The sequence below is a fragment of the Scyliorhinus canicula genome, chromosome 20, assembly GCF_902713615.1.
Source record: "Scyliorhinus canicula chromosome 20, sScyCan1.1, whole genome shotgun sequence".
Lineage (NCBI taxonomy): Eukaryota > Metazoa > Chordata > Chondrichthyes > Carcharhiniformes > Scyliorhinidae > Scyliorhinus > Scyliorhinus canicula.
In genome coordinates this window covers 43,253,920-43,279,422 of record NC_052165.1, presented here as the reverse complement: position 1 = coordinate 43,279,422, position 25,503 = coordinate 43,253,920, and the positions used below count along the sequence as shown (strand labels likewise).

At 49.0% G+C, this 25,503-nt stretch overlaps 1 protein-coding gene across 1 annotated transcript in view; it reads right to left on the bottom strand.

Moving 5' to 3' along the window:
• Positions 1-25,503, bottom strand: part of LOC119955017 (serine/threonine-protein kinase 38-like) — an 87,554-nt gene that overhangs the window by 38,925 nt on the left and 23,126 nt on the right. The window contains exon 2 of the mRNA XM_038780822.1: positions 15,584-15,723. Coding sequence (XP_038636750.1) covers positions 15,584-15,717 — 134 coding nt within the window. The 5' untranslated portion in view covers positions 15,718-15,723. The remainder of the gene's footprint in view (positions 1-15,583; positions 15,724-25,503) is intronic.

The window sequence follows — 25,503 nt, the reverse complement described above, 5'->3', positions numbered from 1 at the left end:
ATGCAACTCACTCAGTCTTGCATTGAAGAGTCAGCTTGGATTATGTGTTCAGGTCTTTGGAGGGGGGCTCAAACTCAATGTTCTGACCGCGAGAGATGAGTTATGCCTCACACCATTAGATAGAATAGAGCCAGAGGCAATCATGACATCTCGTAAAAGGAAGAGAAATATGCTGCATGCCCAAGCACGTGAGCTTTCGAAGTGAGGCAAATAAAACATCTCCCATCTCGAGCTGCCAGACTTGCAATGGTTACAGAAAGGCATGGACATGGAAAAAAAGCAACTCCTCATGTAGCCGTTGTAGACTGAATGGTCATATGTACATCGGGCCATGAGTTGATTGGTCACCGCAAGATGGCTCCTGCTTGGACGCTTTGGTATTGGCCTTTTCTGGCCAGTTAATTAGCTTCAGTCAGGGAACATAGAACATAGAGAACATAGAACATACAGTGCAGGAGGCCATTCAGCCCATCGAATCTGCACCAACCCACTTAAGCCCTCACTTCCACCCTATCCCCATAACCCCTCCTAACCTTTTTGTTCACTAAGGGCAATTTATCATGGCCAATCCACCTAACCTGCACGTCTTTGGACTGCGGGAGGAAACCGGAGCACCCGGAGGAAACCCACGCAGACATGGGAAGAACGTGCAAACTCTGCGCAAACAGTGACCTAACGGAGAATAGAACCTGGGACCCTGGCGCTGTGAAGCCACGGTGCTATCCACTTATGCTACCGTGCTGCCCATGATGGGGGCTTTGTTCATAATACAAAATAAGTGGAAGGAGTTGGTGTCTTCTCCAAAGTGGAATGTTGGCAGGTTACAACACCCTGCAAAAATCAAGTAACGCCTTGGCTCAAGAGGTGGAGGCTCCACGTGGCGCAGCAACTGAGAGCATGGCAGAGTCAAGAACGTCGTCATCACCTTCCCCACTGCCTGTGGAGCAGTTGATGGAGCTCATCAAGATGTAGTTCAGGCATCATCGGCAAGCGATGTGAGAGGACTGGTCAAAGGTGATTGAGGGAACAGTAGCCCCTCTTCGCAGGACTTTGGAATGGGTGGAGAAGTGTTTGGCGTTGCAAGGTGCGACAATCCGTGAAGTGGAAAAGACGGTTTCTGATCACAGCAACTGGATCGTGTCATTGGAGGCTGAGTTGGCAATCTTGGGCAAGGCCTGCAAGGTGTTGAAGGCAAACGTGAATGATCAAGAGAATCGGTCCAGGCGGTAGAATCTAAAATCGTAGGGCTGCCGGAGGGGGTGGAGGGAATGAGCGCCACGGACTATGTGTCAACGATATTTACAAGGAGCGGGTCTTTGACAAGGCCCCAGAGGTGGTTTGGTACCACCGGTCGCTGCGACAGAAGCAAAGATCTGGGGAGCCGCCACGGGCCATGATCATACGGATGCACAAGTTTCAGGAAAAGGAGAGGGTTCTGATGTGGGCGAAGTCGACAAAAGACTGTAGCTGGGAGGTGAATCAGTTCTGGATCTACCAGTACATTGGGACCGACCTGGTCATGAGGTGGGTGGGTATCAACAGGGCCAAAGTGGCGCGCTTTCGGAGCAAGGCATAGTTTGGTGTATACCCGGTCAAACTCTCGGTGACTTTAAAAGGCAAAGAACATTGGCCAGAATTCTCCGAGCATCCATGCCGAAATCACGCTTGGCGCGGGGAGCAGAGAATGGGGTCTCAGACCTGCGATCGGCTCCAATGCCGGGACGAGATTCTCCGGCGAGCGGAGAATCAGCGCCAGTCGCGCACGATCGAAGCGGTACCGGTAGGGGGCCGTTGAAAGTGGCCCCAGCGCTGATTTTCCGCTTTCAACCGGCCGAGTTCTGCCGGCGTGGTCTCCGTATGATTTCACCCGATGGGAGCTCGGACTCACAGCTACGGTGGCCATTCTTGTGGGGGGGTGGAAGGGGGGCTCAGACTCCAGGTGGTGCATCCACAACGGCCAGGCCCACGATCAGGGGCTACTGATTGGCGGGCGTGCGCCATCCGGGGCAGCCTATCTTCTTCCGCGCCAGCCCACTGTGTGGCTCTGCCATGATGCACCGGGTTGTGGGTGGGTGGGAGGGGGGGGGGGGGGGGGGGGGGGGCAAAAACGGCTGCCGCACATGCGCGGACCCACGACCGGAAGTGCAGGGCACCGTATCGGCAGCAGGAGATGCACGGCGCATGCCGGGACCCTGCTATCCACCTTGAAGTCAGAGAATCACTCCGGACTGTTTGAAAAAAAAGTCTGGAGTGATCGCGCCCGTTTTCCGGCAGGCGTGAGGACATAGCCCCATGTCCGGAGATTCCAGGCCACTATTTTATGATGCCAGTGGAGGCGAATGACTTTGTCAAGGAGCATGCGTTGGGGAGGGCTAATGGTAGCAACTTTTTTGTCTTGATATGTATATACAAGTATTGTAAGTGTTATGCTGTTTTTGCACATGTCGGTCTTGCTTTTGCATTGGTCGTTGAGGGGATGGTTTCGAGTTTATGGTCTCTTTCTCCTGCTGGGGCAGGGGTGGGGGAGGTTCTCTGAAGAATGAAGAGAAAGCAGAGTTGGGGGGGGGGGGGGTGGTTTGGGTGTTATGGGTGTGGTTCTGTGTGTAGATCTCCAAGTGAGAGTTCCCATGCTAGCAGAGATGATAGTAAGCGGAAGAAGTGTGGGGGAGTGCTAAGGGGAGAGAAGGGAGGGGAGTGGGCTAGTGATGTAGGCGACTTTGTGGATGGATGGAGGAGCGTATAGAGGGGATGGCCATTTTGAGTATGCCCGGACAAGAATGGAGCTTGGAAGTAGGGAGAGGTTCAGGTCAGTTTGGGATGGTGGACTTTAATAGAGAGGGGAGGACATTCAGAAATCCCAGTGCGGATAGTGACATGGAACGTCCGGGGGCTGAATGGTTTGGTCAAACGGTCTCGGGCGTTTGCAGATTTGAAAAGTTTAACGGCAAACGTGGTCTTCCTTCCGGAGACACACCTGCAGGTCTAAGGGATCAGATGAGGTTAAGAAAAGGTTGGGTGGGCAGACGTTCCATTCAGGGTTTGACTCCAGTCGAGGGGGGTTGTGATTCTGTTTAGTAAAAGGGTGGCATTTGTTGTGGCCAGTGAGATGCAGGTGTGGGACCCAGGAGGGAAGTTAGTGCAGCGCTCCTGGCGGACAAGACGTTCTGGGAGAAGGTGACCTCGGCAATAAAGGACTATGTGGAGTTTAACCAGATGTCTCACCCTCCACGTTTTGGGAGCCGTTGAAGGCAGTGGTCTGGGTGGGGGGAGGGTATATCCTACAAGGCCCACAGAGACAATGTTGAGAGGACGGAGAGACAGAGGTTGGTAGATACCATTGAAGAAGTGGATCAACAGTACTCAGTGGCCCTGACTAGGGAGTCAATAGCAGGACGGAAGAAACTCCAGGGGGAGTTTGGTCTAATGACGACATGAGTCAGTTTCAGTGGGTGGGGTATTGAGGCATTTGGGGCCTTCTACCGGGGGCTGTATAGGTCTGAGCCCCAATAGGGGATGCAGTGATGGGGCATTTCTTAGACGGGTTGGTATTCCCGGAGATGGAGAGAGGGAAGGGACATGCATTGGAGAAACCATTGGGATTGCAGGAGATAATGGAATGTACGAGTTGATGCATTCGGGGAAGGCACCAGGGGTGGGGGGGAAAAAGAGAGAGAGATGCCGGCCACGCTGGAGCAGCCAGCAATCTCTTTGATCCTGAAGAAGGATAAGCACCCAGTGGAATGTTTGTCTTATAGGCCCATCTCCCTGTTAAATACTGACGTGAAACTGCTGGCAGTTGGAAGGGTGTGTAGCGGTGTTGTTTTTTGAGGACCAGACAGGTTCTGTTAAGAGGCAGCAGTTGTTGAGCAATATCAAGAGACTGCTGAGTGTGGTAATGACTCTGTCTTGGGATAAACGGTGTAAATTATATCAATGCGCTCGGATAAAGGCTTTTGACTGGGTGGAATGGAAGTATCCGTTTGAGATCCTGGGCGGGTTCGGTTTGGGCCAACGTTCATTTCGTGGGTGCGTTTGCTGTCCGCCGCCTCCACGACAAGAATGAGGACGAACACAGAGAGTTTAGGATATTTTAGGCTAAACAGAGGCACGAGACGGGGATGCCCGCTGTCCCCGCTAGCTTTCAAGTCTTTGGCTATTGCGTTCAGGGCCTCAAGAGAGTGGAAGAGCATGGAAAGGAGAGGTAGGGAGCACAGGGTGTCATTGTACACAGATGATCTGTTGCTATGTTTTGAATCCACTGGAGTGTCTGGAGAAAATAATGGGACCGGGTGAATTCAACATCACCCTGTGCCAGGATGAGTCGGATACAGTTTAAGTCGAGCTCACATAACTGGGTTCCTCCACGAGGTGGGGTTCCTCCCCAAGGTTGAGGATCAATGTGAGAGGTGCGCAAGGGGGCCTGTGAATCATGCTCATATTGTGGTCTTGCACGAAGTGGGGGAAATTCTGGGCATCGATTTATGAGAAACTGTTGAAGATTGTGGGAGTGAGGAATGCCGCCGCGCCCATTGGTGGTGGTTTTTGTGTTTCGGAGTTACTGGAGGGGAAGGCGGTGTTGCGGAATTCTTACAATTGGAGAAGATTAAGTTCACTCTGGAGTGTCAGAAAAAGGATTTTATGTAAGGTGGAGGTTTTTTCTGCCTCTATTCGAGGATCTGTTTGTCACCAGTGGGTGGAGGAGGGGGGGGGGGGGGGGGGGGGGGGGGTTCAGCTGAGGGAGGAAGAAAAGAAAATGGCAAACTAACTGGGCTGTATCATTTGTTGATTGTGTCTGGAATAAAGTTTTTTTTATTAATGTGTACATTGGGTTTGTGTGTGCACAGGAACTGACATATCGGGAGCATGATCTCTACCCCAGCACGGGCAGACACTCAGCATGGAGGAGCTGCTAAGAGCGCTCAGTAGATGGTTCAACCTGTTAGTCCTTTGTCATCATTTCCATAACGCCCAGCAACTTTACAGTTGTCGTCCTTTTTAAGCACTTAATCTCTCCTGTCATCCACCTTATCACAAACTTCCCTATTTGTTCTGTATCGTAGCTCCAACATTTTCCAGATTTATGAAAGATTATCAACCTGAAACGTTAACTGGGGTTTCTCTCTCCACAGATGCTGCTGAACCAGCATTTTCTAATATTTCATTTCAGATTTCCAGCAGGGTATTGTTTCTTGCAGCCAAATGAGCATTTGCAAACATTTCCTCTTTTAAAACGTCTTCTCAATTTCTGCATTGCGTGCTGTGCAAGGACACTCCATGTGCTCAAAGGGCCCAAGGCATGGGGAGGAGCTGGATGGTTTGGTATTCATGGTGTTTCTTTAACACTTGTTTGACAGGATGTGGGTGTTGCTGGCTAGGCCATCATTCATTGCCCCTCGAGAAGGTGGGGGGTGAGCTGCCTTCTTGAAACTCTGCAGTCTATGAGGCGTAGGCACACCCAAGTGCCATCAGGGAGGGAGTTCCAGGATTTTAAATCAGTGGAATGGCACTATATTTCCAAGTTAGGATGGTGTGTTACTTGGAGGAGAACTGGCAGGTGGTGGTTTGCATGTGTCTGCTGCTCTCGTCCTTCCAGGTGGTAAAGATCGCAGGTTTGGAAGGTGCTGTTGAAGAAGCCTTGGTGAGTTGTTGCAGTGCATTTTGTAGTTGGTACAGTCGGTGGTGGAGGGAGTGAACGCTGAAGGTGGTAGATGGACTACCGATCACATGCTCTGCTTTGTCCTAGATGGTGTTAACCTCCTGGAGTGTTGTTGGAGCCACACTCATCCAGGCAACTGGAGAATATTCACACTCCCAATTTAAGCTTTGTAGTTGGTAGAAAGGCTTTTAGCCTCAACAAGCCTTAGATTGGATTCAAGAAGTTCACTTCATACCCGACTCTGTACTCCACCCCAGAGCTTACAACCAATCTTGGTGACATGCTCCAAACCTCAAACTGTCGTTAACATCAGCTAAAACCACAGCCTGGACTCCTCCCTTGTGTCTCATCCCACCATTATATCTCTACTTCCTGCTCATCAAAACAAGTCAAACCACAGGTAAATAGAGAGTAATGTGCACACTTCCCTCTAAACGAATTAAACTGTTTAAAATCCATTTGGTTACAAAGGACGCAAGGATTAACATTGGCAGAGAACATCCCACCACTGAGTGTTTGAAATAAATAAAATAAATGAATAAAATAAACCACCAGACAATCAGCTTTGTGATTTTAGTTGAGGGGTAAATTTTGATCAGGTCACCTGTGCTAATGATTCTGAAATGGTACCATGAATTCCTTAACATTTCACATGAAAGGGCTGTTGAGGTCGCAATTGTATTTTTCATCTGAATAATGGAATCTCGGACAGTGCAGCACTCTCTCTCTGCTGCACAGGGAGCTTCAACATGAATTTCCTGCTTTTGAGACTAGGCATGTGGCTCAAACCCACAAATCTCTGAAGTGAGAGGGTACTACTAATTCATGGGGTAGATTTTTTTTAATCCCTTCGGCAATTTCGTCCAAACAAGTTCAACCTCTATTTGTGCCCGAAATAGAAAATGAGTACAGCCATGAAAGCCACACTACGCTCCGGTTAAATTTTGCCAGGAAGCCGAAAAGTGGGCTGTCCTAATCCCAGCCGGGAAAATCTTAACTTTATCCTTGGATATGAAAAACAGGAGACAAACTGCAAAGCACCATTAAACACTGCAGGTGATTCTGTACAATTGTACAACTCTCGGATCACAGCCCAAGGGATTTCCGCACAGTTTGCAGGGCGTTTTTGTAGAACTGTCCCTGAACATCGTGCCACATCTTTGAGGCATCCAGGGCCAGTTTTAAGCCTATTTGACCAATTTCATCAAATTGGGCTCCGCACCTTAAGGGGGCCCCGCGCCAGCGGCGACAGAGTTACCGTTTGAAGCCTTTTCTGTATTCTAAGAGGAACTATAGAGTAGTTTTTACTTTTGGGGAACACACCGCATTACCGTCGACAAATCCTTCAGCCCTGCGCCGCCAAATCCTTCCGCCCGGGTAAGTAAGTTTCAAAATTTTAGTATATCAAGCATTTAATGTTTTTTTTTGGTTAAAGACGAGCATACTACACGAAATATAAACATACATAAATTTTTACTTTTGTAGAGTAGGGGCCCCGCCATCATTTTTCTAATTGGGCCAGCAATTCCTAGCACCGGCCCTGGAGGCATCCACATTGGCTCCACTCAAATCAAGAGGTGGCTCCACTCAATCAAGAGGTGACATCGAGCACAGGTAGTAACCTGGAATCTGGACAACCCAAAAACAGTGGTTCAGGGCATTCACTCTGGCCCACAAAGCAACCTGGAGGGGCAGAAATCCTATAGGAGGCTGGGATTCTTCCTCGCCCAATTACTCATAACGCTACCAGCTGATGATTCAATGAAAGCCAACACACCATACACCTTCTTAGCAGCCCTATCAACCTGGGTGGCAACTTTGAGGGATCTATGTACGTGAACCCCAAGATCCCTCTGTTCCTCCACACTTCCAAGAATCCTGCCTTTTACCCTGTATTCAGAATTCAAATTCAACCTAGCACAGGGCTAATTCGCTGGCTTTGTAAGCAGACCAAGGCAGGCCAGCAGCATGGTTCAATTCCCGTAACAGCCTCCCCGAACAGGCGCCGGAATGTGGCGACTAGGGGCTTTTCACAGTAACTTCATTTGAAGCCTACTTGTGACAATAAGCGATTTTCATTTCATTTTCATTCAAAATGAATCACTTCACATTTATCTAGGTTGAACAGCTATCACTTCTCAGCCCAGCTCTGCATCCTGTCAATGTCCTGTTGTAACCTGCAACAGCCCACGACCCTGTCTATAGCTCCACCAACCTGTGTGTCATCGGCAAACTTCCACTTATAAATAACCCACCCTTCCACTTCCTCACCCAAGTCATTTATAAAAACCACAAAGAGCAGAGGTCCCAGAACAGATCCCTGCAGGACACCACTGGTCACCGACCTCCAGATGGAATACTTTCCATCCACTACCACTCGCCGGCTTCTTTCGGCCAGCCAATTCTGCATCCAGACAGCAAAATTTCCCTGTATCCCACGCCCCCTAACGTTTCTGAATGAGCCTACCATGGGGAACCTCATCAAATGCCTTACTGAAATCCAGATACACCACATACACTGCCCGACCTTCATCAATGCATCTCGTCACACCCTCAAAGAATTCAATGAGCCTTGTGAGGCATGATCTGCTCTCACAAAGCCATGCTATCTTTAATCAAACTATGTTTATCTAAATAATCATAAATCCTATCTCTCAGAATCCTTTCCAGTATTTTGCTCCCCACAGACGCAAGACTGACTGGTCTGCAATTCCCAGGGATTTCCCTATTCCCTTTTTTAACAGGGGAATAACATTCGCCTCCCTCCAATCATCCGGTACTACTTCAGTGGAGAGTGAGGATGCAAAGATCATCGCCAACGGCTCAGCAATCTCCTTCCTTGCTTCCCATAGTAACCTTGGGTATATCCCGCTTTGCCCAGGGGACTTATCTATCCTGATGTTTTTCAAAATTTCCAGCACATCGTCCTTCTTAATATCAACCTGTTCGAGCCTATTAACCTGATTCACGCTGTTCTCATGAGCAACAATGTCCTCTCTCGTGAAAACTGAAGCAAAATATTCATTTAGGGCCTCCCCAAGTCCTCAGACTCTAGGCACAAGTTCCCTCCACTATCCCTGAACGGCCCTACTCTCACACTGATCATCCTCTTATTTCTCACATAAGTGTAGAACCCCTTGGGGTTTTCCATAATCTTCCCGCCAGGGCTTTTTCATGCCCCCTTCTAGCTCTCCCAAGTCCATTTTTGAGTTATTTCCTGGCAACCTTGTAACCCTCTAGAGCCGAGTCAGATCCTTGCTTCCTCAACCGTATGCAAGCTTCCTTCTTCCTCTTGACTAGAAGCTCCATTTCTCTTGTCATCCAAGGCTCCTTCACCTTACCATTCCTTCCCTGTCTCAGTAGGACAAAACTATCCAGCACTCGCAGCAAGTGCCCCTTAAACAACCCCCACATTACTATTGTGCATTTCCCCGAGAACATCTGCTCCCAATATATACTTCCCAACTCCTGTCTAATAGCAGTATAATTCCCCCTCCCCCAATTAAATACCTTCCCATACGGTCTGTTCCTATCCCTGTTCATACTATGGTAAAGGTCAAGGAGTTGTGGTCACTGTCACCGAAAAACTCTCCCACCGAGACATCCAACACCTGGGGAAGTTAAAGTCACCCATGACAACAACTCTGTTCCTTCTGCACCTTTCCAAGATCTGCCGCCCAATCTGTTCCTCCATTTCTCTGCTGCTATTGGGGTTCGATAGAAACCCCCCAATAAAGTGACTGCCCCTTTCTCGTTTCTGACTTCCATCCATACTGACTCAGTAGATAACACCTCCTTGACTACCTCCTTTTTTAAAAAAAATATAATTTTTATTGGAATTTTTTACAGAAAATATAAAACATAACGACAAACAATGAAATGCAACAAAATAACCCATAATAACCGTACCACCCCCAGACCGTATCGACGCATGTATCCCATCCCCCACCCCAATGAACAACAAAAGAACTTCAAAATAAATTTAAATTAAATAAACAAACATAGTCATCGTCCGCCCCGCCCCCCCTCCCCCCCTTTTCCCTCCCCTCCCCCTCCCACCTTTTTCCCTCCCCCTCCCCCCCCCCCACTCCCCCCCCCCCCCCCCCCCCCCCCCCCCCCCCCCCCCCTCCCCGGGTTGCTGCTGCTACTGTCCCCGTACCCTATCGTTGAGCCAGAAAGTCGAGAAAAGGTTGCCACCGCCTAAAGAACCCTTGTACCGACCCTCTCAGGGCGAATTTGACCTTCTCTAGCTTAATGAAATCCGCCATGTCATTGATCCAGGTCTCCACGCTTGGGGGCCTCGCATCTTTCCATTGTAGCAAGATCCTTCGCCGGGCTACTAGGGACGCAAAGGCCAGCACACCGGCCTCTTTCGCCTCCTGCACTCCCGGCTCCACCCCAACCCCAAACATCGCGAGTCCCCATCCTGGCTTGACCCTGGATCCCACCACCCTCGACTGTCCTCGCCACCCCCTTCCAGAACTCCTCCAGCGCCGGGCATGCCCAGAACATATGGGCATGGTTCGCTGGACTCCCCGAGCACCTGACACACCTGTCTTCACCCCCAAAGAACCTACTCATCCTTGTCCCAGTCATGTGGGCCCGGTGCAGCACCTTGAATTGGATGAGGCTAAGCCGCGCACACGAGGAGGAAGAATTAACCCTCTCCAGGGCATCAGCCCATATCCCGTCTTCGATCTGTTCCCCCAGTTCCCCCTCCCACTTAGCTTTCAGCTCCTCTACTGACTCCTCCTCCGCCTCCTGCATAACCTTGTAGATATCAGATATCTTCCCCTCTCCGATCCAGACCCCCGAAAGCACCCTGTCGCTCACCCCCCTCGCGGGAAGCGAAGGGAATCCCTCCACCTGCCGCCTAGCAAATGCCTTTACCTGCAGATACCTGAACATGTCCCCCGGGGGGAGCCCAAATTTCTCCTCCAACTCCCCCAGGCTCGCAAACCTCCCATCAATAAACAGGTCCCTCAGCTGTCTGATGCCCGCTCTGTGCCAACCCTGAAATCCCCCATCAATGTTCCCGGGGACGAACCTATGGTTCTCCCTTAACTGAGCCTCCATCGAGCCCCCCACTTCTCCCCTATGTCGCCTCCACTGCCCCCAAATCTTGAGGGTAGCCGCCACCACCGGACTCGTGGTATACCTCGTAGGAGGGAGCGGCCACGGCGCCGTTACCAGGGCCCCCAGGCTTGTATCTCCACAGGACGCCCTCTCCATCCGTTTCCATGCTGCCCCCTCCATTACCCACTTGCGCCCAATAATACCCCGAGAGATTGGGTAACGCCAGCCCCCCCCCATCTCTACCCCGCTCCAAGAAGACCCTCTTCACCCTCGGTGTCCCATGCGCCCAAACAAAGCTCATGATGCTGCTCGTAACCCTTCTAAAAAAGGCCCTAGGGATAAAGATGGGCAAACACTGAAAAAGGAACAAGAACCTCGGGAGAACCGTCATTTTGACGGACTGCACTCTACCCGCCAACGATAGCGGCACCATGTCCCACCTTTTAAATTCCTCTTCCATCTGCTCCACCAGCCTGGTAAAATTAAGCTTATGGACAGTCCCCCAACTCCTGGCCACCTGCACCCCCAGGTATCTGAAACTCTTCACTGCCCTCTTAAATGGGAGTCTCCCAATTCCCTCCTCCTGATCACCCGGGTGTACTACAAATACCTCACTCTTGCCTAAATTTAACTTATAGCCCGAGAAGCCCCCAAATTCCGCTAACAGCTCCATCACCCCCGGCATTCCCCCTTCTTGATCCGCCACATACAACAGCAGGTCGTCCGCATACAGCGATACACGATGTTCCTCCCCACCCCGCACCAGACCCCTCCATCTCCCCGACTCCCTCAACGCCATAGCCAAAGGTTCAATCGCCAGTGCAAAGAGCAAGGGGGACATGGGGCATCCCTGCCTGGTCCCACGGTAGAGCCTAAAGTACTCCTATCTCCTTCCATTTGTAACTACACTCGCCATCGGAGCCGCGTAGAGCAGCCTCACGCATTTGATGAATCCCTCCCCGAATCCGAACCGCTCCAGCACCTCCCACAGGTACCCCCACTCAACTCTATCAAAAGCTTTCTCCGCATCCAGCGCCACACCTATCTCCGCCTCCCCCTCCACTGCCGGCATCATAATAACATTTAGCAGTCTCCGCACATTCGTGTTGAGCTGCCGTCCCTTGACAAATCCTGTCTGATCCTCGTGTATCACCCCTGGCACACAGTCCTCTATCCTGGTGGCCAGGATCTTCGCCAGCAACTTAGCGTCAACATTGAGGAGCAAGATAGGCCTGTATGATCCACACTGCAAGGGGTCCTTATCCCGCTTTAGGATCAGAGAGATCAGTGCCCGCGACATCGTCGGGGGCAAAGCCCCCCCCTCCCATGCCTCATTGAAAGCTCGCACCAACAGGGGGCCCACCAGATCCGCATACTTTTTATAAAATTCCACCGGGAACCCGTCCGGCCCCGGCGCCTTACCTGACTGCATTTGTCCAATCCCCCTGACTAGCTCCTCCAACTCTATCGGCGCCCCCAGCCCCTCTACCAGCTCCTCTTGAACCGGTACAGTTCCTCGTAGAAGTCCCTAAAGACCCCATTTCCTTCTGTCCCCTTCTGCACTACATTCCCACCCCTATCCGTCACTCCACCAATTTCCCTAGCCGCATCTCGCCTGCGGAGCTGATGCGCCAACATCCTGCTCGCCTTCTCCCCATACTCATATACCATGCCCTGCGACCTCCTCCACTGTGTCTCCGCCTTTCTGGTGGTCAACAAGTCAAATCTGGCCTGCAAACTGCGCCTGTCCCCCAGCAACCCCTCCTCCGGTACCTCCGCGTATCTCTTGTCCACATCCAGGAGCTCCCCCACCAGTCTCTCCCTCTCCTTCCTCTCCCTCCTTTCCCTATGGGCCCGGATGGAGATCAGCTCCCCCCGGATCACTGCTTTCAGAGCCTCCCAGACCATCCCCACCTGGACCTCCCCCGTATCATTGGTATAAGATACCCCTCAATACTTCCCCGGACCCTCCTACACACCTCCTCATCAGCCAGCAGCCCCACATCCAGGTGCCAGAGCGGGCGCTGGTCCCGCGCCTCCCCCATCTCCAGATCAACCCAGTGCGGAGCATGGTCTGAGATCGCTATGGCCGAATACTCGGCATCCTGCACCTTCGGGATCAATCCCCTGCTCAGGATGAAAAAATCTATTCGGGAATAGACCCTATGGACATGGGAGAAAAAGGAATACTCCCGCGCTCTCGGCCTCCCAAACCTCCAGGGATCCACCATTCCCATCTGGTCCATAAACCCCCTCAGCACTCTGGCCGCCGCCGGTCTCCTACCCGTCCTTGAACTGGACCGGTCCAGTGGGGGATCCAGCACTGTGTTAAAGTCTCCCCCCATGATCAGGCTCCCTGCCTCCAGGTCCGGAATGCGGCCCAACAAGTGCCTCATGAAGCCGGCATCATCCCAATTCGGGGCATATACGTTCACCAGCACCACCTTCTCTCCCTGCAGCCTACCCTTCACCATGATATATCTGCCCTCCTTGTCCGACACCACCTCAGCCGCCTCGAACGCCACCCTCTTCCCCACCAGGATCGCCACCCCCCGGTTCTTCGCGTCCAATCCAGAGTGAAAAACCTGCCGCACCCACCCCTTCCTCAGACGAACCTGGTCCGCCACCTTCAAGTGGGTCTCCTGGAGCATAGCCACGTCCGCCTTCAGCCCCTTCAGATGAGAAAATACCCTGGTTCTCTTAACCGGCCCATTCAGCCCCCTCACGTTCCAGGTAATCAGCCGAATCAGAGAGCAACCTGCCCCTCTCCCCCGCCGGCTGGCCATAGCTTATCGACTGCTCGCCCCAGGCCAGCTCGCCCCGCCTGACCCATTCCCCATGGCGATAACGCCTCTCCTCTACCCCCCCGGCCCACGCCAGCTCCTTCCTGGCCATTCCAGCAGCAACCCGGTATCCCCCCCCACCCCCCCAGGCTAGGACCCCACCTAGCCGCGACGCACCCTCCATGGTACTGCCGTGAGTCAGCTGACTTCTGCTGACACGGCAGCTCCTGCCAAAACCCATCTCCTCCCGGCATGGGGTCATCCCCCTCTTGCCACACCTCCTTGGCACCGCTTCAGCACGGGAAAGAAAACCAGTAGAGGCCACGTCCCCACCTCCAGCTCCGCCCCCCCTGCCCCGCAGCGCGGACAACCAGAGGAAAGCCCGCGCTTTCACACTGCCACACCCCACCCTTCCGACGCAGCTCCTCAAAATCCAGTTTCACCCCAACCCCCGGCCCCGTCCAGAAGAGAACATATAAAGCACATACCCCCAACGTTCCCCACATACCCCACACCCATACCCAACAGACAAACCCACCCGGAAACAGAGCAAAAAGAAAAGCAGCATAAAAAAAACACGTGTCAAAATTGAAGAACAGCAACAGCGAAAACAGCAACGGCCATAGTGTGTCCCCAGATCCTAGTTCGAGTCCAGTTTTTCCACCTGTACAAAGGCCCACGCCTCCTCCGGGGACTCGAAGTAGTGGTGCCGGTCCTTATATGTCACCCACAGACGCTCAGGCTGCAGCATTCCAAATCTGACCTGCTTGGCATGCAGCACCGCCTTCGTCCGGTTGAACCCGGCCCTCCGCTTTGCCACCTCCGCACTCCAGTCCTGGTAGATTCGTACTACCGAATTCTCCCACTTGCTGCTCCTCTCTCTCTTGGCCCAGCGCAGCACACACTCCCGGTCACTAAATCGATGGAACCGCACCAGCAGCGCCCGCGGGGGTTCATTTGCCTTAGGCCTCCTGGCCAGCACTCTGTGAGCTCCCTCAAGCTCCAGGGGCAAATGGAAGGACCCCGCTCTTGACTACCTCCTTTTGTGCGGCTGTGATGCACTCCCTAATGAACAGTGCCACTCCCCCTCCTCTTTTACCTCCCTCCCTATTCTTCTTAAAACATCTAAACCCCAGAACATCTAACAACCATTCCTGCCCCTGTGAAAGCCATATCTCTGTAATGGCCACAACATCGTAGTTCCAAGTACTGATCCATGCTCTAAGTTCATCTCCCTTATTCCTGACATTCCTTGCATTGAATCAGACACACTTTAACCCATCCCACTGAGTGCAACTTTGCCCTATCAACTGTCTATCCTTACTCAGACTTGCTGCATATTATTTCTACCGTTCATCAGCTACCCTATCCTCTGATCCGTAGCTCTGGATCCCATTCCCTGCCAAACTAGTTGAAACCCTCCCAAAGAGCTCTAGCAAACCTCTTACCCAGGATGTTGGTGCCCTTCCTGTTTAGGTGCAACCCGTCCCTCATGTACAGGTCCTAACTTCCCTAGAAGGCATCCCAATGATCTACATATCTGAATCTCCTCCACCAGCCCTGTAGCCATGTGTTCAGCTGCACTCGCTCTCTGTTCCTTGCTTCACTAGCATGTGGCATCGGTAGCAATCCTGAGATTACTACTCTGCTCGTCCTGTTCATTAGCTTCCAACCTAAATCCTTAAAATTACTTTTTAAAATCCTCATCCCTTTTCTTAGCTATGTCATTGGTGCCAATGTGCACCACGACTTCTGGTTGCTCCCCCTTAAGAATTTTGTAGACTCGATCCGAGACATCCCTGACCCTGGCACCTGGGAGGCAGCATACCTTCCGGGAGTCTCGTTCGTGACCACAGAATCTCCTATCCATTCCCCTAACCATAGAGTCACCTATCACTATCGCTTTTCTATTCTCCCCCTTCCCTTCTGAGCCACAGAGCTAGGCTCAGCACCAGAGACCTGGCCACTATGATGCAAAGACAGATAAATGGTGTCACAGTGCAGATCAGCAATGATCTGATTGAATGGTGGAACAAATGCAAGGGACTGAGTGGCCTCCTAATGTTACCTCATTTCTCGCTCTTCATGCTGTGCAATCAGGTTACTGTAGAAATTTTCCAGTGTTAGCTTGGCCACAGTTACTCTCTCCCTTGTGTGATTACTCATTGGGAAGGATGCTGTAGAGTCAGTAATCATTGCCATGGTAACCTGTCAGAGGAGTAAAGGGGAACACCATCAGCACACAAATGATTTTCTACTCACTTCAGCTAGAGTAACAGACACACTTGGAATGATATATATATATATATTTAAAATATATATCTCACACACAGGCACAGAATTAAAGTTGACTTGAAGTACCCAATGATGCAATGAGCTATTGCGCACTCTACAGTTAAGTGCAAAGGCATTTAAAACACATAGCTTTAGCCGAGTGGGGAATATTCTAACCAGCGAGTCAGAAGGTGATGGTTCAAGCCCATAACTTAGGCCCAAACTTCAACGCAATACCGAAGGAGTTTTGCATTGCCGGAGGTGCCATCTATCGGACAATATCTGGCTGTTCAATTGGATGGAGAATTTCTGTTCAATTGGATGGAGAATTTCTGAAGAGGAGGGTAATTTCCCTGGTCAACCTTCTTCCATCACTCTGCACCGATTAACTGAACTTTCATCTCCTTGTCTGTGGGATCTTACTTTGCACAGAATAGCAGACTAGCTAAACTCACTGTGTTCCAAAGTAAATGAAAACATCCTGGTAAGGTTTGAAGACTGTTATTCCTGAAGCATCTATTTACCATGTTTAACTTAAGAAAAAGCAGCAAAATGGGGTCAGTTTCATACTGCTTTAATAATTTAGTATGTCTCTAAAACCATATTAGAACTGTGAGATAAATCACGTAATATATTCATTTTAGCACAGTGGTGCAGTGGTTAGCACTGCTGCCTCAAGGCGCGAGGACAATCCCAGCCCGGGTCACTGTCCGTGTGGAGTTTGCAGATTCTCCCATTGTCTGCGTGGGTCTCACCCCCACAACCAAAAAGATGTGCGGGGTAGGTGGACTGGCCATGCTAAATTGCCCCTTAATTGTAAAAAAAGAGTTAGGCACTCTAAAAATCTATTAATTTTTCCTATGCTCCCAGGGCATTAGGTGTGATACTAAACCATGATTATAGAATTTCAACAGCATAGAAGGAGGCTTTTTGGCATGGAGTGGGTGCCTGGAACTCGCTGCTGGAGGAGGTGGTGGAAGCAGGCACGATAGTGACATTTAAGGGGCATAGAACATAGAACATAGAACAGAACAGCACAGAACAGGCCCTTCAGCCCTCAATGTTGTGCCGAGCAATGATCACCCTACTCAAACCCACGTATCCACCCTATACCCGTAACCCAACAACCCCCCCCACTAACCTTACTTTTTTAGGACACTACGGGCAATTTAGCATGGCCAATCCACCTAACCCGCACATCTTTGGACTGTGGGAGGAAACCGGAGCACCCGGAAGAAACCCACACACACACGGGGAGGACGCGCAGACTCCGCACAGACAGTGACCCAGCCGGGAACCGGACCTGGGACCCTGGAGCTGTGAAGCATTTATGCTAACCACCATGCTACCGTGCATCTTGACAAATACATGAATAGGATGGGAATAGAGGGATACGGATCAGGAAGTGTAGAAGATTTTACTTTAGCATGGTCGGCACGGGCTTGGAGGGCCGAAGGGCCTGTTCCTGTGCTGTACTTTTCTTTGTTCTTTGTTCGAATTCCTGTTGCTAGCTCTTTGAAAAAGCTATTCAATTAAGCGCCCTCACCTTGCTCCTTCCCCTGGGCCCTGGAAAATGTTCCTTTCCTTAATCAACTAATGATAAATAAAGAGACCGCTTCAGAGTTAACACCATCAACATAGTTTCCTCAAACAATTGAGCTTAAGTTTTACAGAAACACTCCTTATTCTCCCAGAACAATTAAAAACAAAAGCTGTTCATTTGCGACATATTCCTATTCTGATGCAAGATCATCAACCGGAAACATAAACTCAGTTTCTCTTCCCGCAGTTGCTATCTAACTGGGTGTTTCTGCAAATTTCTGTTTTCATTTTAAGGTTTTCGCATCTGTAGTATTTTGTATTTGTAAAAAAAAAAGAGCGACTTTTAACTAATTATTTTACTGGTCATTATCAAGGTTAACACTCCCAATGTTGCACTGAGGTAGTTCTGTGCTGTCTGCCCCTCCGGGTGGATGTTGAACATCCCGTGGCACTATTTTGAAGAAGAGCAGTGCATTCTCTTCAATATCTTGGTCAATATTCAACCCTCAAAAACATCACTAAAATAATTATCTGGTCATTGTGAAATTGCGATTTGTGGGCGCTTGTGGCGTGGAAACTGACTGCTGCATTTTCTATATTACAATTGCAACTTTACTCCAGAAGTACTTCATTGGCTGTAAAAAAAAACACTTTGGGGCGTCCAAAAGTCCTGAATGGTGCTAAGTAAACGCAAACATTTCTTTTAATGTGCGTTCAAATTCTGGAGCTGCACTTGAGCCCACAACCTTCTGATTCATGTGTGCTACCAAGCAAGCTAAAGTACACTATTAAAATCTACAAATATAGAGACTAAAGCATAATAAAATCTGTGGATAAGTCACCTGGACCAGATGGATTACACCCTAGTGTTCTAAAAGAGATAGCGGAGGAGATTGTGGAGGCATTGGTGATAATCTTTCAGGAATCACTGGAGGCAGGAAGGGTCCCAGAGGACTGGAAAGTGGCTAATGTAACACCGCTATTTAAGAAGGGAGTGGGCAGAAGACGGGAAATTATAGGCCGGTTAGCCCGACTTCAGTCATTGCTAAGTGTTATAACCTGCCTGCTTACCACTGGTTGGGGACTAATGGAAATCCCACAATCCCTTGGGAGCATGAGCTTTCCCAATGAGGGGGGGGGGGGGGGGGGGGGGGAGAAATCATTAGCAGATTCCCTGCATAAATAAAGCTGGCCAGTTTGATATATATATATATGTTATTGTAAATAAATGTTATTTCTTCTATCCTTCAACTCGTGCTGGATTCTTCATGGCCCTCACAAAAGTAAGATTTTAGAGTCCATTATTAAAGATGAGATCACGGAGTACTTGGAAGTGCATGAAAAAATAAGACTGAGTCTTATCACAAAGGGAGGTCATGTCTGACAAATCTGTTAGAGTTCTTTGAGGAGGTAACAAGCAAGTTAGACAAAGGAGAACCGGTGGACGCGATTTATTTAGACTTCCAGAAAGCCTTTGACAAGGTGCCGCACAGGAGACTGTTAAATAAGTCAAGAGCCCATGGTGTTAAGGGTAAGATCCTGGCATGGATAGAGAATTAGCTGACTGGCAGAAGGCAGAGAGTGGGGATAAAGGGTCTTTTTCAGGATGGCAGCCAGTGACTAGTGGTGTGCCTCAGGGGTCTGTGCTGGGACCACAACTTTTCACAATATACATCAATGATCTTGAAGAAGGAACTAAAGGCACTGTTGCTAAGTTTTCAGGTGATACAGAGATCTGTAGAGGGACAGGTAGTATTGAGGAAGCAAGAGGGCTGCAGAAGGATTTGGACCAGCTAGGAGAGTGGGCAATGAAGTGGCAAATGAAATACAATGTAGAAAAGTGTGCAGTTATGCACTTTGGAAGGAGGAATTTAGGCAGAGACTATTTTCTAAATGGGGAAATGCTTAGGAAACCAGAAGCACAAAGGGACTTAGGAGTCCATGTTCACGATTCTCTTAAGGTTAATGTGCAGGTTCAGTCGGCAGTTAGGAAGACAAATGCAATATTAGTATTCATGTCAAGAGGGCTGGAACAGAAGACCAGAGATGTACTTCTGAAGGCTTTGGTCAGACCCCATTTGGAGTATTGTGAGCCGTTTTGAGCCCCGTATCGAAGGAAGGATGTGCTGGCCTTGGAAAGGGTCCAGAGGAGGCTCACAAGAATGCTCCCTGGAACGAAGAGCTTGTCGTATGAGGAATGGTTGTGGACTCTGGGTCTGTACTCATTGGAGTTTAGAAGGATGAGGGGGGATCTTATTGAAACTTACAGGATACTACAAGGCCTGGATAGCGTGGACATGGAGGATGTTTCTACTTGTAAAAACTAGAACCAGAGGACACAATCTCAGACTAAAGGGACGATTCTTTAAAACAGAGCCGAGGAGGAATTTCTTCAGCCAGAGGATGGTGAATCTGAAGAACCCTTTTGCCGCAGAAGACTGTGGAGGCGAAATAACTGGGTGTCTTTAAGACAGAGATAGATGGGTTTTTGATAAATAAGAGAACTAGGGGTTATGAGGAGAAGGCAGGAGAATAGGGATGACAAAAATATCAGCCATGATTGAATGGCAGAGCAGACCCGATGGGCCGAGTGGCCTAATTCTGCTCCTATGTCTTATGGTTTTATGGAGTAAGAGCAAGATTTCTGATAAAAGGTTATCGACCTGACAACCTGAACTGTTGACTCAGTTTCTCCCTCTCTCAGATTGTGTCAGACTGACAGCATTTTCAGTTTTTAATTGAAATGTAACATTTTTTAATCTTCCTACTTGTTGCTCTCACGTACAGATGGATGATAGTTTCTTCCCCACACAAATAAACACACACTTTACATCCAATGGCCACTGAAAATTCTCTACAGCTTTATTCATTCTCTGTGGGTTCAGTAGACTGCATACTGATGTATATATTACCATGACCTGTACAAGGAAGTGAGGTGTCGGTGGCGAGGGAGTTCTTGCCAGTGTGACTACAAACATGGCATGTAAGAGCTGCTGAAGATCATTTAACTGTTTAAGTTGTAGTCCTTTGTCATCATTCCTACACAACCCAACAACTTTCCATGGTGTCAGGTGCTGGCCGAGATGGTACAAAGACTTTGTTGCATCAGCTCACTCATCTTCAATGAGAACAACGCCAATTGGAAAAAGTTCAAAAAGGAATGGCGCGTATACTGTTATGCCAGTCTTGCCGATAAATCGCAGGCCAAATGCGGTCGAAAAATCTGAATCCTTCTTCTTCCAAGGGGAAGAACACCAAGAGGACCCTGAAGCACTAATAAAACAATTTATGGGTGCCCGCAAAAAATGTCATGGACAGACACATTTTGAACACCCACTAACCAGAAACTCAATAAATTGTGATAATTATATGCCGCAACATTGAAAATTTTGGCAGAGTGCGTATTTGGTGCTCTCACTGACGAACTCATAGAGACCATACAGTGTGTTGAATGCACAACGATGCTGTGTGAAAGCAGTTGCTCCATGGGAAAAAAAACTCATTAAAATCTGCCCTGCTAAATGAACAATCAGAGAGGAGCATTAAAGAGTTAAAGGAGGGAAACGGAAGTTCTCTCGTTACAGAGACACGCCCTGCCAGAACTGCAGTGGTGAGCATCCACAAAAACAAGCATGTGCTTTGCATTTAATAAGCATTGCAATAACTGTGGCAAATGGAATTACTTTGCCTAATGTTGCGGGTCAAAGCCACAGCAATCCACCATTACTACAAGGCATGTTGCAGCTGACTACCTCTCGGAACATGAACAAAGTGAATGAGCTGAAGATAACTCAAAACAACCTGAGCATTGAACCCCTTAAAACATTTTACCGCGAAAGTGTTGACTTTATCCTGGGAAAAGGTGAAATATTCACAATGGTAAACATTATTCACAGCCATGCCGAATTTAAGGTCAAAATCGACCCTGGCACAAAATGCATTGTTTTGTCAAAGCCACTTCTGCGGGAAAGCCGAGCCTTGGACTGCACTAGATTCCACCAACAAAATAAATCTCTTTGCATATAGTGAACTAACAAAATGCATTAACAGGACAGAGCAAGTTCCAGTTTCACATCGTCGACCACGACATCAAACCTCTGCTGCGACTCCAGGACAACACTGCACTGGGGCTAATCCACGTTGGGTTGGATGGACACAACCTGTAGCACCAAGCCTTAGAGATACCAGAATACAAAGACCTGTTCAACTGTGATATTATTGGGAAGCTGCTCGTCATATATCACATGGATGGGCGACTGTGTAACATCCACTGTCTATGCTTTATGTTGAGTACCCATTGCCATGAAACAGAATGTAGTCGACAACTTGGATAGAATGACAGACTGGGTGTCATAGCCCCATAGATGAAGCCACGGAGTGGGTTTCTGCAATGGTAGCTGTGGTAAAGAAATAATAATAATCTTTATTGTCACAAGTAGGCTTACATTAACACTGCAATGAAGTTTCTATGGAAAGCCCCTAGTCGCCACATTCCGGCACCTGTTCGAGTATACAGAAGAAGAATTCAGAATGTCCAAATTACCTCACAGCACGCCTTTCAGGACTTGTGGGAGGAAACCAGAGCACCCAGGGGAAACCCAGGCAGACACAGGGAGAATGTGCAGACTGCATAGACAGTGACCCAAGCCAGGAATCGAACCTGGGACCCTGGAGCTGTAAAGCTACAGTGCTACCCACTGTGCAACCGTGCTGCCCACAGAAAGATGACAGTCAGGATCTGATTGAACCAGTTCACCTAAACAAAGCACTTCTGACACCTCACGATCCTATAAAGATGAATGAATAGGTCATACAATTGGGCTGAAATGTGGTTTTCCATTTCCTGGATGCAAAGTGTGGATTTTGGCAAATCTCACTGGATGAAGAATCTTCGATACTCACTACGTTCATGCCTCCGGTGGGCAGATACAGGTTACTCCGCATGCTCTATGGTAGTGAGGCCTTCCAACGGTTTATGGAACAGCTCGGTGCAGAGCATCCTTGTGAAATCATTGCTGCCATCCCAGTCTGGCATTGTGCTACGCAAGAACATGATGCACATCTGCTCTTGGTCCTTGACAGAATCAGGACCACACATTTGAAGCTCAACCCTGTTGTTAAATGCAGATTCAGGGTTAACCAGGTCCTTGACATGGGCCACCTCTTTACCACCGTCAGTGTGAAGACAAGTGTGCCCTGCAGTATTTCCTCGGCGTTACAAATTATCTATAAAAGTTCATTCCCTGTTACAGTAAAATAAGTGGACCCCAACATCGATGTCTCCACCAGGATGTAGAATGGTGTTGGGTTAAGCGCCACAATGCCGCTTTCGACTAACCTCGGAGATCTGCTGTCAGCCTCTCCAGTTTTACAATACTGCGATGTCCAAACACCCATCAGCAGATGCCTCCCAGCACTGACTCAGAGCAGTGTGCACCCAGAATGGCCGACCAGTAGCTTTTGCATCAAGCGCTTTCGCAGACACGAAAAATCTCAATGTCCAGACGAGAAGGAACTACTCGCCCTAGTCTTCGCATGGAAGAAATGTCAATGGCAAGCTCAAAACTGATCAACAGTCACTCATCATCAACCTTGAAAAAGCCCCTCCATATTGCGTCACCTCACCTGCAGCGAATGATGCTCAAGCTCGAACGGTACAACTTGTAATCTGCAAGCACAGTAAAGGAGCTTTACCCCACCGATGTCCTCTCCAGGGTTCAACTACCCACCACTGAGCATGCAGATTGTGAGGAGGACATCGATATTATGACAATTCAAGTGCGGTTATCCTGCAGAATTGAGGAACTCCACCTGACAAGCAGATTACACATGCAGGCAGCTCCATGACATCACCATGAAAGGATGGCCTGCAACAGCCTGTGAACTTCCCCATGGCCACTAAACATCATGAGAGTTAATCATGGGAGATGGATTATTCCTGCATGGCCAGAGGTGCATCATCCCCAGCTTGCTGCAGAAATACTGCACTCAGCAACTCCACCAAGGACGGCCTGAGGTGGAAGCAACAAAGTGTAGGGCAAAGGAAATAATGTATAGAACCAGAATTTACAGTGCAGAGGAGGCCATTCGGCCCATCGAGTCTGCACCGGCTCTTGGAAAGGGCACCCCACTTAAAGCCCACACATCTCCACCTAACCCCAGGGCAATTTAGCAAGGCCAATCCACCTGACCTTCACATCGTTGGACTGTGGGAGGAAACTGGAGCACCCGGAGCACCCAGAGGAAACCCACACAGACACGGGGAGAACGTGCAGACTCCACACAGACAGTGACCCAAGCCGGGAATCGAACCTGGGACCCTGAAACTGTGAAACAACTGTGCTAACCACTGTGCTACTGCACCTCCCTCAATGTAAAATGTGTAGAATGTGTATGTTTCCATGACCTGGACACAGGCAATGACGTGTTGGTAGTGCGTCAAATTTACCTCTTCACTATAAACTATACGGCAACTTTGTGTCTTATTTGCAAATTTCCCAATTATGCCACCCACATTTAAGTCTAAATCATTAATATATACAACAAACAGCAAGGGGCCCCAACACGGAACCCCGTGGAACACCACTGGAATCGGTTTTCCATTCACAAAAACTTTCATCCACCATTACTCTGTTTCCTCTCACTCAGCCAGTTGTGGATCCAACATGCACAAGATAAAGATGCATGGCATTAAGGGTAAAGTAGTAGCATGGATAGAGGATTGGTTAATTAATATAAAGCAAAGAGTGGGGATTAATGGGTGCTTCGCTGGTTGGCAATCAGTAGCTAGTGGTGTTCCTCAGGGATCAGTGTTGGGCCCACAATTGTTCACAATTTACATAGATGATTTGGAGTTGGGGACCAAGGCCAATGTGTCCAAGTTTGCAGATGACACTAAGGTGAGTGGTAAAGCGAAAAGTGCAGAGGATACTGGAAGTCTGCAGAGGGATTTGGATAGGTCAAGTGAATGGGCTAGGGTCTGGCAGATGGAATACAACGTTGACAAATGTGAGGTTATCCATTTTGGTAGGAATAACAGCAAACGGGATTATTATTTAAACGATAAAATATTAAAGCATGCTGCTGTGCAGAGACACCTGGGTGTGCTTGTGCATGAGTCACAGAAAGTTGGTTTACAGGTGCAACAGGTGATTAAGAAGGCAAATGGAATTTTGTCCTTCATTGCTAGAGGGATGGAGTTTAAGACTAGGGAGGTAATGCTGCAATTGTATAAGGTGTTAGTGAGGCCACACCTGGAGTAGTGTGTTCAGTTTTGGTCTCCTTACTTAAGAAAGGACGTACTGGCACTGGAGGGTGTGCAGAGGAGATTCACTAGGTTAATCCCAGAGCCGAAGGGGTTGGATTATGAGGAGAGATTGAGTAGACTGGGACTGTACTCGCTGGAATTTAGAAGGATGCAGGGGGGATCTTATAGAAACATATAAAATTATGAAGGGAATAGATAGGATAGATGCGGGCAGGTTGTTTCCACTGGCGGGTGAAAGCAGAACTAAGGGGCATAGCCTCAAAATAAGGGGAAGTAGATTTAGGACTGAGTTTAGGAGAAACTTCTTCACCCAAAGGGTTGTGAATCTATGGAATTCCTTGCCCAGTGAAGCAGTTGAGGCTCCTTCATTAAATGTTTTTAAGGTAAAGATAGATAGTTTTTTGAAGAATAAAGGGATTAAGGGTTATGGTGTTTGGGCCGGAAAGTGGAGCTGAGTCCACAAAAGATCAGCCATGATCTCATTGAATGGTGGAGCAGGCTCAAGGGGCCAGATGTCCTACTCCTGCTCCTAGTTCTTATGTTCCCCTCTATCCCATGAGATTTCACTTTTCCGACCAGTCTGCCATGTGGGATCTTGTCAAATGTCTTACTGAAATTCATGTAGACAACATCCACTGCACACCATCATCAACCCTCCTGGTTACTTCCTCAAAAAATTTCTATTAAGTTAAGGCACTATCTTTCCCTAACAAAATCATACCGACTATCCCTGATCAAACTGTGCCTAAGTGACAGTTTATCGGTCTCTCAGAATTGAATCTAATAATTTGCCCACCACTGATCGGTCTATAGTTTTCTGGCCTATCTCTTCCTCCCTTTTTAAATAATGGTTCATCGTTCACTGACCCCTGTTGCCTCACCTGTTTGTAGTGAGGATTGGAAAA